The 16,012-nt window shown below is 41.1% G+C and overlaps 3 protein-coding genes across 8 annotated transcripts in view; 1 reads left to right on the plus strand and 2 right to left on the minus strand.

Annotated features, from left to right (window-relative positions):
- grm1a (glutamate receptor, metabotropic 1a) overlaps positions 1–16,012 on the plus strand; it is a 60,204-nt gene that overhangs the window by 2,856 nt on the left and 41,336 nt on the right. For 2 of the 6 annotated variants that reach the window (XM_086190078.1, XM_086190083.1), the window contains exons 2-6: positions 817–923; positions 1,943–2,025; positions 7,047–7,223; positions 8,096–8,194; positions 10,344–10,473. The gene's annotated coding sequence lies outside the window, so the exon portion shown is untranslated. The remainder of the gene's footprint in view (positions 1–816; positions 924–1,942; positions 2,026–7,046; positions 7,224–8,095; positions 8,195–10,343; positions 10,474–16,012) is intronic. The other 4 variants (XM_086190080.1, XM_086190079.1, XM_086190081.1 and 1 more) reach the window with 4 other exon arrangements.
- Positions 168–9,310, minus strand: LOC147242942 (hydroperoxide isomerase ALOXE3-like). Its single transcript, XM_086189133.1, has 14 exons — positions 9,066–9,310; positions 7,031–7,235; positions 6,847–6,928; positions 6,621–6,740; positions 6,035–6,138; positions 5,632–5,804; positions 5,029–5,172; positions 3,454–3,657; positions 2,702–2,788; positions 2,426–2,592; positions 1,001–1,122; positions 797–897; positions 506–676; positions 168–394 (listed from the first exon to the last, which is right to left on the minus strand). The coding sequence occupies exons 1-14, from the start codon at positions 9,210–9,212 to the stop codon at positions 215–217; spliced, it is 2,007 nt and encodes a 668-aa protein (XP_086045259.1). The 5' UTR covers positions 9,213–9,310; the 3' UTR covers positions 168–214.
- LOC147242943 (polyunsaturated fatty acid lipoxygenase ALOX8-like) lies at positions 10,786–15,307 on the minus strand. The gene is made up of 14 exons (XM_086190086.1): positions 15,015–15,307; positions 14,658–14,862; positions 14,481–14,562; positions 14,275–14,397; positions 14,087–14,190; positions 13,820–13,992; positions 13,588–13,731; positions 13,291–13,494; positions 13,111–13,197; positions 12,245–12,411; positions 11,987–12,108; positions 11,669–11,766; positions 11,161–11,331; positions 10,786–11,078 (listed from the first exon to the last, which is right to left on the minus strand). Exons 1-14 carry the CDS (start codon positions 15,159–15,161, stop codon positions 10,899–10,901), a joined length of 2,007 nt encoding a protein of 668 aa, XP_086046212.1. The 5' UTR covers positions 15,162–15,307; the 3' UTR covers positions 10,786–10,898.

The raw sequence follows: 16,012 nt of genomic DNA on the forward strand, positions 1-16,012 counted from the left end.
CTTGCACAACGTTCAAATAAAAATGTTAAGTTGGTTTATGGATCAGTTTTGTTGCTGCTAAACATACAAATTATTGTATTACCATTGGCTTACTTATTGTGATACAACTCAAACAAAACAGTAAAATAACACCCATAGTATTTTATGGTTAATGCAACTCCCAGCAAACAAGACGTGTTGGGAAACGTAATGCAGTATCACTGCCTCAATTCGCTTAAATAGTTATACTGTTTTCTATTTCAGTAGGGTTCAAATATGTGTAGGGCACTTCAAGTTGTGAGTTTCTTGAGTTGATCGCTTCACTAAGGTCAGACAACTTGGCTTGAAATTCCTTGATGATCTGCTGAGGAAGTGATTCATCAAATCGTTCTTCAGGGTATGAACCCAGGAGCACCTACCAAAAAAACAATAATTTATAGTACAATTAGTCAAGAAATTCTCAAAAGTTCAATCACCCATGATGAGCTTACTTGAAGCAATGATTTTTTTTTTTTATCAAACTTACAGCATCTGAGAATCTTTGTGAGAGCAGCGATAGTAAAGCTACAAGTTTAACTGTCTCGTCAATGTTTGGGAGCGTCTCCAAAACTGTCTTGATACTTGATTGCCCCTTAGTGGTTGGAGGTGGTTTACGCAGCAGGATTGAGCCGTTGGGTATGAAGGAGAAGTAGTCATACTAAAATCACAAAAAAGCTTCAGTCACTTTTGTGTTCACCCCATAAGTCTGAAAAGCAATTATACTTAAACTTAACATTTAAAAGATATGCAATTTTCCATCAATTTACAAGTGCCTCACCTGTCCATTATTTACTGCAGCATGCTGAGCTGACACATTGAAGATCACCATGGTGATAAACTTGGTCACTTCTTCAGCAGTGTGGAAGCACTGGGGAATCCCTGTTGGCAACACCACCATTGTCTCGGTGAGTTAGATATCTGCTGGGAACATCTCAATGCACTGCAGGATGCAACATATACATTGTGTTTATCCATCAAATACCTGAGCATGTGTTTCCTAAGAAGCCATGGGTGAATATCTCACAGATCCATTCCTGGAGCTCACAGTCCCTCTCCACCTCACTGTCAGAGGGGTAATAGAACTCCACTATTCCCTTCACAAACCTTATTAAAGTAAAACAGCAGAGTTAATCATATCTCTTTATGTCTGCTTACGATGATCAACTTCAAACTTGATGTGTTCATTGCTGGTTCCTGGAAGAAATGCAGTGCTTAGTTTGAGGTCTGGGGTCTGAGGGTCTAAGTTGACTGGATGGCTGCAATGACGATCTCACAATGGAGAGGTTTGCTACAGTGTAACAGGAAATAATGATGAGTGAATGAAGCTACGTAGCAAACGAATCTGGGCAATGCTGCATTGTGCACAAACTTTCAAAAATTAAAGAATGTCTTAAATTACTATTTTGTCTAAATTCTCAGTTTCCGCAAAAGGATTTGAAAGAGTGTTGAGTATCTTCTGCATAAGTATCTTGGCTTGAGAGAACACTGTCCCAGATAATGTATGGTATGATTGAATGCCTTCGATGTTTTGAGACATCGAACAACTGGGGGTGACCGATGTGGAAATGCAAGGCTAAGACTTTAAATTGAATAGTTTGGCTAGTAACCAACACTCAACACTTTCAAAGTTGAAATTTCACTGGAAAAAATCTTGCCAAAAGCCAGTCACTTATTTTTCTCCTCAACAGATTATAACTCCCACACAGCAGAGATTTTCTTGCACATGTGTGCGCTTGGGTTGTCACTTGTTGTTCAAAGCTTGAGTGTTCATTTGAAGGTGGAGTCGTATGTAATGACTCATTCGAAGTGCTGGCTTTATGAGCTCACAGGGTTATTTTGAAGCAGTTCTCTTGTTATCCAGCAGAGGAGAAACCTTCCATCAGCTTCCTGTTGCATGCAGTTATTGATACAATTGTGTTTTTAGGCAAATGGAGGACAATGGTAACACAGAGCCTTTAGGAAAGGATGAGCGGACACCATTCAAGAAACATTCAAAACAAAGTCTGTGTAAGTGTTTTTGAGTTCTGTATTGCCTGTTTGTCAACTTTGTGAAAGGCACTGGTCTTAACGTTACTCCTCGATGACAATAAGTCTGCATGCTCACCTGCTACCATTCGCAGACAATCAGAGGCTCCACGGACGAGTGCAGTGCCAAGTGGACAGCTTCATTTGACTGCATATTATTTAGAACACTCAGCAAGCCCATTGCCAGGAGCCCGTAAAAGCACAACCGCTTCTGTATCAGCCAGTACAAATGTTGAGTTGATAAATCAGTGCACCCTTAGACACAACCCTTGTCCCCGTCAATCAAACACTGCATGAGCCATCCAAATTGGGCTCAGTGATGAGATCAAACTTCCTCAGCCAATTGATTGTATTATATATGAAAGAAAGAATAAGCAGAAACCCATTGATGATGTTCCACAGCTTCAGGCCATCATCTCTGTAGTAGAAGTTGGGAATAGACTCCAGTCCTCGAGCAGTTATGTCATCTGGCAGACAGAGAGAGCTGTAGGTAGTTTCAGCGTGAGACCTCCTCATGAGCTCAGTGATGCCCTCTTGACCAAGTGAACTCTGATAATTAAGTCAGAAAAATGAATCATCATTTTTTTTGACGTAAAAACGAATTAAAAAAATTGCTGTACTGTTAAGAGTCAGACATAAAAAATAGCCAGATCCATACAATACTTAAACCCTGATTAGGTCCAAAAAGAACCAAGCGTCCAGTCGTGTTGATATGGAGAGTGTAGCGGAAGTGTGGTATCAGCAGCTGTACAGAGAGAGGGAGGCATAAACAAATCCCAGAGTAAGTGCAATGTTTATTTCAACAAATAGGGTTATCAATCATCAATGGAGACCATAATTGATTTCTCTTTTTCTGCTGGCACAGGTGTATTTTAACATTTTTTTTCCTTTTTGAAGTTGGGTTCAGTCATATTGGACAGACTGTGGGCCCTATTGTTCGCATGGTGCAAGCTAGCGCTCTGTGAAACACAGACGTCATTGCAAGCTTAAAGCCGGCGCTAATGTGTTCACATCAAGCGCCTTGCCTTCTAAATGGCAAATGAACTTGCGCTCCATCTGCATCGGCAGTTGCTTAAGTATGTTAATGAGGCGTGGTCAGGCGCAACCATGGCACATTGCTATTTTGGAACACCAGAAATCATTTGTGGCATAGACCATAGAAGAGGCTGGTCATTGAACAATGGCGTTATGGGTGTGAAGTGCTATTTCATGGGCGCACCAATCAGGCTGGCACATGTGCAGCATTGCGATTCTATCGATGACAGACAAGGTGGAAACACACTCTGTCTCATGCATCCCTGAATGTGACGCATCATCACTACAATCAAGTTGGTCTATGTAATAGTTAACACATCATCATCTTCAGCCATTTCTCTCTGCAGTTTGTTTTGAATGTTATTGCTCTAGTACCTTGTAAATAGGATGAATCACTGGGAAGTTGCGGACAGTGGAAATGGCGAACACCTCTGCCAGGTAGTGAGTTTTCATGAGGTGATGGACTGCCTGGTGATCCATGAGATCTGCATTTTTGAAGAACATCTTGGCCAGAAGCCAGTCAGTGTCTGAGTCGCTGGGCAGAAAGATGGGATTCTGTTCAGAAGGTTGTTGCTGCAGCTGGAAACACATGTAATTGATAGTTGGGTAAAATAATGAAACACAGTTGGTGAACATACTCGTGCATTGTGTGAAGTAGTTTGTCATAAATGTTGTGGAAATGTATTCAAGCTCTCATGAGGTGGTGAAATAAAGTTTCTCAAGGTCTTAATGGCAGTTTTGTTTTGTTTTTTTTAGAGAATCATGAATGAATGGAAGCCTCGACAATCCCCGTCAACGTGTCACCGTATTACGTGAATGCATTCCACCCTGCTAGCCTTGGAAACTTTTTCAAGAATGCATTTGTATTTGGAGACAGAACTGGTGACCCTGGGTATTACCTAAGACTCTGCTTTTGCAAGGCCTTATGTTTTAGTTAGATAGAGCTACGAATGTGCAATATGACAATAATAGACCCCTAACAATTAGAATTTGTCCACAATTGTCATCATGTAGAGATCATTTACATCGTGTGTCGGTGGACATTTTTCCTGTTGCATTCTAGATTTGGACATGAAACATTTTTCTCTTATCCAAATCACACAATTTGCTGGTCTGTCCCATTCCATGCATCCGTAATTACAGGCACATAAACACAACCCAGCAAAATGGCGTGCTCTTACCACCTTAAGCATTAGCTTATTTGGAGGAGGGTGGACTTGGCATTTCCTGTCAGTAATAATGGTCAGTATAAACATTTTTTCTGCACTTTATCAGTTGTGGAGGTTCTAGACTGGCTGGAAAACTTCTTTATGTCAACTCCAGGTTAAGAAAATCGTCCCTTGGTATCTTGAGTCACATAAAGCCAATAGTGTCAATATGAGGGGGGACTTATCATTTCTTCTTTAATTATCTCCGTATAGAATCATCATGTCTGCTCTGTGTTAGAAACTCTGCATGTTGTTCTTGGAAGTGAATTCATAAATCACAATCAAATTACTTTGAGGAGTTTAGGAACCAAATAGAAGCGCCCCCCCCCCCCTCCCTCCTTGTTTGCAAGCAGAAGGGAAGCCCTAAATTACTGTAAATGCAAAAAATGTTCTGAACCAAAATGAAAAACTGAAGAATCATGATAAACTCAAGATGGTGATACTGCCATTAAAACTATTGGGGTATCATATATTTGCCGTATCACCCAGCCCTGTGTATTGCCAAAAATTTGCTGACCTAACATCAAACTTTTGTGGCCGTGGATTTTGCACACTTTCAAGTCAAAGCCATTAGCAAGTGACAAAGTATGCTGTTGTCCTTTGCTGTCTAGAGTTGTTGCAATGTTTAAGACATCTGGACTAAAAATGTAAGGAATAGGAAAATTGCCCACAGTTATCTGAAAGCACTCATACATACATACATACTCATACATATATAGGCTACTGTCACTGAGCGAAATACCTGTATTGCAACTGGCAGCAGTTTGTTTTCTTGGTTCAAGTAGAATAAACAGAGACCAGGGGTAACATGCAGACGTTCTCCATTATAGGTTTGAGGAGCTATTCCATCCATTTTCTTCAGGTCACAGAGGAATATGTTGCCTTTCTGTGTTTGAAGACAGAAGAAAGAAGTGTTGAAGACATTCAGATGTGGTATATCTACTACTGCTTTGGTTTGTTTTCCCTCATTCTTGAAACGAGGAAATGAATTTGGGATGGGATTTTTGGAATGAATACTAATGATCTACTGTAATGTAAACCATGTTCAGTTGAACTCAGTGATTATTTCCCTGTGATGTAATAAAATGTGTCTGGTTATATTGGACATGTAGTTCATCATATGTTGTTCCTGTCTATATGTGATCATGAAATGACTGAAGAAAAACTTTAAATCACCCCTTTTGGGCTTATAATTCAAGGTGTAAAAATGGACATTCAAGTTATTTTTAGAACTCCAGCTAGTATTTGTACTAAATGTATGCAGTTCAAATTTCATTGGAGTTCAATTACAATTGTCTCCCAAAGTCAAAATGATTGTGCATTTGAAGGAGCTCATCAGACGTACAGTCATCTCCCGCTGCAGGCAGCATCCATTCTTGAGGAATGGCTTCAGCATGTCATCTGTGACTGGGAAATTAGGGGGAAGCTCAGAGCAGCGCTTGATTAAGTTGGGGTTAATTCCATTCAGAAACTGGTATGCATAGAAGTCATCGTCTTTCCAGTGTTCTGCAACGTACTCTGGAGGGAAAAAAACAAGTCGTTTTAGTTGTATTTTTACAGTTTCCAAAAGAGCTATACTTGATTATAAAAGCTGGGTTCGGTCTAGCGAGCAATGTTCCACATCCTAATATCCTGATCAACTTATGATGAGATTGGACAAACTGTTTTTAGAAGTGAACATGATGATACAGAAGTATATTTATGCAGTGCTTCCATATTGTCGATGTCAATGATGTCAAAAAATGTACCTGATATGTTTGTCTTTTTGAACCAGAAGATGTTTTTCGTGTCTTCAATGTTTTCCCAATTTTCAGTAGTCCCAATCAGACCTTTTATCAATAATTCAATGCCTCTGAAACAGGACGGGTAAAAGAAAAAAAATTAAATTCCCTGAATTGAAGAAAATACAATTATCAATGAGCCTCATTCATGACATGTTCTGATACCCACATTTTCTTGTTAAGGACCAAATACATTTTTCTGACCCTGAACTTAATCTGACAGACAGGAAGGAGAGCCTGATTGCTGTTTTAACTCCCTGCTCCTGGAATTTATTGTGTTCCTCTTATAACCTTTATGTCTTTGCAAGCGAGTGTTTTTAAGAGGTTCTACAAGTCAGGAACAAGGATTTACAAATCGCAATGAGGCTTCGCTTCCTGGCTGTAAGACTAAACTGATGCCTTAAAAAGTCCCATGGTGTGAAAAAACAAATTTGTATGCAAGAACATTTCATGAATGAGGCCCATTGCTTGTTTACTATTGTGCTTCAAAGCATAAACAGTTCACACAGTTGGAACCCAGATGTGATCATCCTTAATTTCTATAAAGACCCACGTCATCTTTTTTACTCGATCCATTTGATCTGATCTGAGTTTCGAGAAGCGGACTTCAGCTGGTAGCTCAGAGGGACTGAGATTGATGAGGTGAGGTAGACCGTCATTGGAAATCTTCCATCTGAAGAGCAATAAATAAAAGACAATTTTCAAAATCTAACTTCTCCAAATCCACTTCTGAGAACTTGCTGCAGCTTTGAGAACATGCTCAGTAGATAGAAACTTACTTGTATGTGTCCTTCTTGAATTTCAGCTCTTGTTCCCGGTGGTCAACCAAGATGGGATGCTCAACCTCAAAAACCTTCATGGCTGAAATACAAACATACCACATATTCAACAATATTCTAAATAACGACGAAAAACCTAAGACTACCGTGTGGTACTCTGTTCTTGCGAGTATCTTACGCAGACCTTTTCCTCCTCTCAGTTCCACGTGTTCTCCATTGGACACCCATCTGTAACAGGGGAAAAGAATGGAACATCCCTCTGGATCCGTCACCCGGATTGTGGAGCAGTACCAGTCATCATCTGAGAGAAGGAAATGGGGATCTTTTTCCACCTTGACCAACAGAACCTTCCCCAGAGATGAACCGGCTTTTATGGTGTAGGTCTCAATCTAAAAGTAAAGGGTAATAAAAACAGAATTTTAATAAGGGTAGGTTTTTGGTAGTGTCGCCTGCAAATCAGTCACATAGGAAGGTAATAATACAAAGTAATTATAATGATTGCGGTGTGTTTGTCCTTTACTGCTTGCTGTAGTTCCTGCCTCAAGGTATTAATGGAGGCGTGGGTCAGAAAGACCATTGCCTTCTAGCAACAGAACGGTCGCTGGTTCAATCGCTTGGTAACCATGTAAAATTGCCCTCAGGCAAGATGCCGAACTGTAATTAGTCCTGATAAATAAGTTGGACCTCGGCATGAGCGAGTACATCATTATCTGTATCTGTGCAACCACCAAAATTATCTACCCGTATTCGAGGAGTCAAGGGTTAAACTGGGAATGGGTGGAGCTTAGGGAGGAAGAGGGTGCTGTTTAACATGGATGCGTATGGGTTTTTTGCAAACTTGATTTCAAGAAATGAATAGGGATCACTGCATTTATTATGTATTTATTCAACAAGTATTTCAAAAAGCCTCCGTTAGCTTTAGACCAATGTCTTTGATCAGAAGATTTAAATTATTTACAGAACAGCCACAGATTGAGCTTCTCCTGCCACTGACTTGACACCGACTGCCTGTTGAGCAAATCCTGACTGCTGGTTCAGTGTCACCGGCAGACAAATGACACCCTGTATGACTCATTGTCCTGAATCAAGTCAGTTTTATTTGTATAGCCGCAAATCATTACAAGTTATCTCATGACGCTTTATTGGTAAAGCTGGTCCAGCACAATACTCTCATGTACTTGTCACCTAACACTTCTATATGAGTGAGCACATCCTGCCACAGCTCTGATGAAAACCTTCCTTTTAACAGGCACGAATGATGAACAGACCGAGGTTCATTGGAGCTGCCATCTACTTTGATTCACTGGGATGAAGAAAACCAGGAAAATGGGGGCAGAGACAAAGACAGGTAAGGGAAACAGACATATCCTCAAGGAAGAGAGGAACAGAGACAAAGAGAGAGAGAGATACGAGGGCAAGAAAGAAGGTCAGACAGATGAGGGATATGAAAAAGATGGAAGGAGAAAGGCAGAGGGTCTGGGCAGCCTGAGCCTCTACAGGTCTGCAGCCTCCTGGGCTGCAAGAGAAGAGAAGCGCAGTGTGCGAGGTCTTTGCACCGCTGCCCAGCTCCCCCACCCCCCCCCCCCCCCCCATTGAAATACCATTGAGAACCTGATAATATTTAGTTATTTATCTTTACTAACCACTGAGTTGCTGGCACCAGCATCCTGCATGCTATCACCTGATTATCAAAACAGATTAATAAAATGAGCTGCTATAACAAATGCAACAAGTTCAAACAATTTCCAAGTTCAGTTTATTAACTTTAGGCATAAAACACACACTGGTCTTTCCTTATTTCCAACCCTATTCACGGTAAACCCAAGGGCTATGCAGCAGGCTTCGTTGTATTATCTGGTTGCTTAATGCCGATGCTGACGCTGACTCCGTTCTCTCCCACCCCCATTCCTGATGTCATGTAGGTGAAGGAAAGTAGTCCTGGAAATTCAAGTGTTTTTAAAAAAAAAAGAAAAAAAAGGAATGAAAAATACAGAGTGAGAGACCTCACGTGCATGTGTACGACAGAAATAAAAGGAGGGAGTGTTATTTGTCTGCAGGTTGTTTATTAGTGTAAATGAACAGAATGAGACTTTGGACCAGGGGTTTATACAGCGCTGACTGAAACACAAAAAGTCCAGGCAGCTTCATGTCCAATCTTATACTGTCCTTGACCAATTGAAATTCAGTTTGTAAATATTAGTAACTTGGACTTGACTTACTTTTCCTGCAAAAAAGTCAATGCCAAAGTTGTCCAACTTCGTTCGCTCACTCTGCCCCTCTGTTCCAAATAAGGTAACGTATACGCAGTCCATCGTTCCTCCACCGTGTCTGTCCCCTGTTGTTACCTCCAGCTTGTACTCAGCCATGGTTACTCAGTGGAAACTGTTGATAAAAAGAAAGGAAAAAAAACTCAACTCTTTAAAATATCAGCATAGTTCACACAGGTTTTTTCAATGCAGTTTCATCAAATATTTTGCTAATGGTATGGCATCCAAATAAAACATAACTTTAATTCTGTCGTACATGCATAGTTGCATATATGTTTCACAAACTGACAAGGAAGAAATGTTCACATTTATACCCTCAGATGCAAGTTTTACCTGCCTGCTGCCTTCAACTGTTGGTCCAGGCGTGCCTTTGCAGTTGTTTGAATTGAGACCATCTGTGAGCATGAACATAGTTTATCGTGTTGGAAAGATCCCCACCCACCACCTGTCTATCACCCCAACAGCTAGTTTCAGTCCATGAAATGTTGTTATTCCAGTTTATGATCTGGAAGAAGTGAACACCCAGCCCCCAAGTCAAAAACCTGAGACTAGCTACCAATGGAAGACTGATATCTGAAGACTGTTGGTTCAGATTACAAATATTAATTTCGGCAGCCAATTTGGTCGTCAGATGGCCTTTATTTTAATTGCATTAAGCCAGCCTCCACCTGTTTTTATTCTGAGTAAAATCTGAATATTAAGCATCTCAGTTACAGTAACTGGGGTTTATGACGTGCACTCTGGGTGTCAAGATCTGTCCTAATGTGGAGGGATCACAACAGTAGTCTTTTTTAAAATTAACCATTTTACCTGGGGAAAAGTTTTTGTTTGATCACATAACCTGTTACAAAAACACATGGGGTTTAATAACGTTTCAGTCATTTGTTAGTTTTAGTCTTGTTAAGGTGAATAATTCTCTAAAGGCAGATCAACAGTTAAAACTGTGAGATCTGAGAAATGGCATTTGAACATTTTTAATCCAGTTTTTAACAGAATTACTGCATTGTTTGTCTCTGAACCTAAATGAGTGGCTCTTGACATTTTCTCAAAATTTTAATCAGGCATCCGCAGCACCTCATTAAATGCAGTCTAGAATTATAATTCTGCAGTTCATGGTATGTTGTGTGTTAACTTGTAACAATGTGGAACCAGTTCTGTCCTGCTTCTTTGTGTTAGCTGTAGATCCAGTTTCCTTTCTATGCCCTGAAGTCTTTTTCTGTCTGTACGAAGCCATGCAGGAGCCCCCTCCACCACCTACCGGTCTGACTGCAGCAACACCAAATCATCCCATGATGGGTCGGTTGCTTCCAGTCAGCGTCTCATCACAGCAGAGACGGTCGGGCTTCAGGGGAATAGTCAGGTGAATAAGATGATGAAATTAATTGCGACCAGAATCATAGTCATATCGTGATGACTTCCAGTATTTCATCTAAATGCACAAATGAACATTGCACATCCAGGACTTCACCCTCTCGACACTGACCACTCTTGGACAATATCCCTCTGTCACATTTTCAAACATTGACCATACTGGTCTGAATGTCCCCTCAGTTTGTCTGAAATAAGCTATTTTAGCTCCTTTCGCTGCCTCAATCCTCCCTGAAAACATCTTGATTGTAAATGTCAACTTCTCAAATCCAACCGAGCATGCAGAGCTAAATTGACCACCACGCAGGAGTACACCAGCCACAAGTCTTTATAAGGAACTTTACAATACACAGATTATGGAGCTGCAGTTACAATTTCTGAAGTCCATTGGACTTTTGCATTGTTATAGATTTTGTTTCAAATGGCTACACTGTTTTCAATCACTCTAGGGTTCAGGTAATTGTAAGGCAGCTGAAGCTCAGTGTTCCTCTCGGTAATAGCCTCGCTTAGGGTGGAGAGTTGGGCTTGAAAATCCTCAATCATTCTTAACGGTGCAGGCTCGTCAAAGCGTTGCTGAGGGTAGGAGCCCAGAGGTACCTGAACAAGGAAACAAAGGCATGGCAGACATTTGACAGTGCACAAACATGCAACCATTGTTCACGTGAGAAACGCGACTTACTGAATCATCATACATCCTGGTGAGGGACCTCACAAGTGAAATACCAAGAGTTCCAATGGCCTTGTTTGGCAGAGTCAATAGAATGTCAGCCATGCTACTCTGGCCCTTGGTTGTTGGTGGTGCTTGGTGGAGTAACAATGGAGCGTTTGGGATCCAACCTTGAAAATCAAACTAGAAAACAGAGCAGTCATTTACAAAAACACACACAGTTGACCCAAGTGTGTGCAATTCTAGAGTGGTTCTGGCAATTTGGGGGGGGGGGGGGGGGGGGCTGATTTGTGCATTTGTTTCTCTTTCTACATTAGGGAATGTCAGGCTAATACATAAAATTAATGGTACTTATACATTTGAAAATCTTTTTTCGGTCTATGCATGAATGAAATAACGAGTTTATTTTTTGATTGAATGAACTTAAGTTTCCAAAGGCAACTGGGGAAGATATTTGGTCTCTCCCAGTGGCGTAAGTGCACTACAACAACAACAGCTTCAATTTTACAAAATAATTCACCTGTCCATTATGCAATGCAGCATGACGGGATGAAGTGAAGATCACCATAGTGACAAACTTAATCAGTTCCTCCACTGTTTGAAATCTTGAAGGGATACCTGGAGGAACACGTAATAGATTTACTGCAAGTATACATGAAACATCCTTTGAATTAAATGAATCATGACTGCATTTTTATCCTCCTTTACTTTAAATTGCCGCTGCTCATTCATCAGAATTTGTAAATGAAGTTATTCGAAACAATGGAGTCCTGTGAGGTATTAACGAAAGAATAAAATACAAAAATAGCGGGGGAGATTATCCAGATAAGTGAAATACCTGAATCAACATTTCCCAGAAAGCCATAGTAGAAGATCTCATTGATCCACTCCTGGAGCTCTGAGTCTGCAGACACTTCACTGTCACATGGATAATAATATGCCACCATTGCTGTGACAAAGCTGGAAATAAGTGTACAAAAAACCTCCTTTTTAAACACCGATTGACATGCTGAGACAGTGGTTTTCGATGCATTTCTCTCTGGTGGCATAGTTTAAATTCCCAGTTGACAGATATGCTTGCCGGGAGGCACATCACCTTTTAATTATCCTCCATAGCCTCAGTGAATCGTCTCTGTAATGATAGTTGGGGATGGATTCCAGTCCTCCAGCTGCAATGTCATCTGGCAGGCAGAGAGACATGTAGGTTGTCTGGGACAGTCCCCTTTTCATGACCTCCACTTGTCCCTCTGCGTCAAGGGAAGACTGAAGGGGAAAAGTAACTACCATTGTAGTTATTACCAAAACAAATCTCGGGCAGTTCTCTCCACGTGGATGTTTTCAGACAATACTAGAAGGAAAACCAACTTTTTGTAAAATATACTTATTGACCATCTTTTCAAAGCCATATTAAAATAAGACCCTTCTTCCCTGCATGTAGGGGGGAGCTGAGAGCCACAGAGACCAGCTGACGGCTAATTAGCTTAGCACAATACATGGGAGTGAATGGGAAGTTTTAGCAGACCTTAGAATGCTGGTCTGCCCTGCAAATTCTGCAAACACCAAGTTGGCCATGATAGCAGCTGCTCTTCTGGTCCGCAACCAACCTTTTGGAAGTTTTCACAGGAAGCCTCTGTACCCAGTCAGGAAAATGGTAACAACCATGCATCTGATTCTGAAGTGTCTCATAATTGTAGTAACTGTCATTTAAATACAAACATTATGTGCAACCTTAGTTATATTCTGGAAAAGAACAGTTTGGGGAAAGGTGTATTTGATAACCTGACACTTACCACCCACTACGACTGACCAGGCTAAGCTAACTAGCTGGTCCCATCTCCCTAATTGACACATAGGAGAGAAGGCTATCCATCCTCTTGTCTGGCTATGAAGAGAGTGTCAAACTCCACCAACCATTGGTGTGTTCTTTTAAGTGTGAATGTCCATGTTCAAAGCTAGCCATACTTGGTTCAGAACTCGACCGGGACCAAAAAGAAGAGCCCTTGCAATGATGTCAATGTGGATGGTGTGTCGATGGTGGGGCATCAACAGCTGTAAAGACAGTAAAATGAATGGGACTGTGGTGACGGAAGAATTGAGAACCTGCAATTGTACTTTACAAAAACAACAACAAAATAATCATACCTTATGCAGGGGATGAACTCTTGGGAGGTTACGGAGTGTTGCCATTGCAAAAACCTCTGCCAGGAGGTGTGTTTTCTGCAAATGACTGACTAGCTGGTGATGGATAGTATCTGCATTTCTCATGAATATCTTGGCCAGCAGCCAGTCAGACTCTGTGTCACTAGGCAGAAATATGGGGTTCTCCTCTGAGGGCTGCTGACCAAGCTGGAGGAAGAGGAAAGCAAGTTTTTACAAGCAGATAACAATAAAAACAAAAAATCACACATGCTTGATTATTCAAATTATGCAAAGAGAAACCTGAATTGCGACAGGCAGTAGTTTTTTCTCAGGATTCATGTAAAGCAGGCAGAGAGCAGCAGCCAGAGGAACTGGTTTACCCCTCAGTACAGTTGTTGGCAGACCTTCCAGGATTTTGTAGTCGGCAATGAATATATTACCCTTCTGTAGATAAAACAAAAAAAAAAAACAACAACAGATGAGTCCCAAGTAGAAAAAGTAAACTATTCACAGGAAATGCACTGTAACCTACCTCCCTTTCTACAGTCAAAGAGGTCCCATTGGCTAGAAAAGGCTTCACCATTTCATCCGTGACCGGGAAGTTGGCAGGGAGTTTCGAGCAACGTCTGATCAAAAGGGGGTTGACGCCGTTAAGAAACTGGTATCCAAAAAAGTCATCGTTCTTCCAAAGCTTTGACACAGTTTCTGGAACATATGGTGGTTGTTGTTTTTGTGTTGTTGTTCTACAGAAACACAACTGCACTCTTTAAAAAAAAAAAAAAAAAAAAAAAGAAGTTACCTGTGAAGGCAGAATCTTTGAACCAGGAGACCCCCTTCATGGCCTCGAAGCTTTCCCAGGGCTCGGAAGAATTTGACAGGCCTTTCTGTTCTAGCTCGCTCTGACTGAATTTTTAAAAAAATGTAGTTCAAAGTCTCCACAAGAAAGTATAAGACAGTTTAAAGTAAAAATGTCAGCGTTGCACTTACGTAGCTTTTATTGCTGAATTAAATTTAAGGGATTTTGAGAACGAGGATCTGAGTTCTTGAGGAACAGCATTTGGATCCTCAATGTTTAAGATATAAGACATTCCCTCAGCGTACTTATGCCACCTAATAGGAAATTAAAGAAATGCACAAGAATTTAAAATAAGTCCATCAAACTGTTAATTGATTGTAATTGGTGAAATACTCACTTGTACATAAATTTTTGTTGAACCAACTCTTTTTTCCGTTGTTCCTCAAGACGCGGATGGTCGTCTTCAAAGGCCTTTGTAGCTGACAGGGATTGATTTTAAAAGACTTTTTTTTAATTTACGGAAATTCGTAACTTTTAGCCTTCAGAAGTGACCGATTACCGCAGCGTCACAGACCTCTCCCTCCTCTCAGCTCTACGTGTTCACCCCTGGACAGCCATTGGTGACAGGGGAAAAGAATCTCGTCGTCCTCAGGTGTCTTCACCAGTATTTTGGAGCAAAACCAATCCCTGTCGGGGACTTCATGGAAAGGATCTTTCTCCAGTTTGAGGAGGAGAAGACATCCTAAAGAAAGAAGGGTTGTCACAGAAAATGTTCCCACCTGTGGATGAAGACAAAAATCAATGTTAACATAAACCTGCTCAAACTAAATCCTTCACGTAGTAAAAATAGTCACCAGCATGTTCTAAACTACATTCCCAGCAAGGATCCTGGATGAGAATCTGAGTTCAAACATCAAAACGCACGCCGTACCTTTCCTGCTGGAAAAGCCGATTCAGAGCTGGTCAGCTGAGTGCGCTCAGATTGCCCCTCAGTTCCGATCAGAGTAACATACACGTGATCAAATGTGCCTGTGTGCAGCACACTCCCTGTAGTCACTTCCAGAGTGTACGCCGTCATAGCGCCCTGCAAAACTGGGACCTACAAACTTAAAGCAAACGCTGATGACCCTTCAGTCCATCTCACAGTTTTGATTTCATCGTGCCATTAAACAGGTGACGCTCCATGGAGGGAGGACAAACACTTTTTAACTGTTAGTGCCGCACACGTTTGGAAGCAATCCCATCACAGGTGTTTAACATTCTCTAATTAAAAGAGGCATGCTGGAGTTCTCCTGTAGGTGGCGGCCATCAGAAGGTCCCCTCATTTGGCCATATGTAATGGAGGAAGAACATAATTTATTTCCACTAGTAAAAATACCCTTATCTAATCATGCTCTGCTTAAAGTCTCCATTCATAATACCACTGGAGAAGAATCTGATGTTTACTCTATCAGATGAAAAAACTCGTTCTGCGTGATAGTTGTGGCATGAAGGTGTATTAACCCAGCACTTGGAGCGGTTAATCCTCTACCCTTTGACCTCTACAGGTCATTCGACACGAGTGTGTTCCAGTTGTGTTGCTCTTCCGCGGAAAACCAAGATTCTCAAACTGTGATGGTACGCAAGCTCCCTCAAGTGGTAGATGGGGGCATTTTAGAATTTAAAAAAAAAAATTGGTTTGGAAAATGAAACCAGTCAAAAACATTTAAGAAAAGAGAATATTATCAAAACACTAAATAGTTTTAAAAACAATTGTAATTCACTATAAATTTTGTCTTATGTGGCGGTCACGTTCATTCACGTCGCTTGCGCAGCTGTCCACGGCACTTGCTGCTAATGCTAATGCTAATGTTAGCGGGGAAAGAGGCAACACTGTGAGCAGCTGCGACTCCAGTTATCACCTTATTGGATTCTTAAGAGGAAGAGCTG

This window comes from Aulostomus chinensis, chromosome 20, assembly GCF_037954235.1.
Source record: "Aulostomus chinensis isolate RoL2024-O1b breed Wild chromosome 20, RoL_Achi_v1.0, whole genome shotgun sequence".
NCBI classification, from domain to species: domain Eukaryota; kingdom Metazoa; phylum Chordata; class Actinopteri; order Syngnathiformes; family Aulostomidae; genus Aulostomus; species Aulostomus chinensis.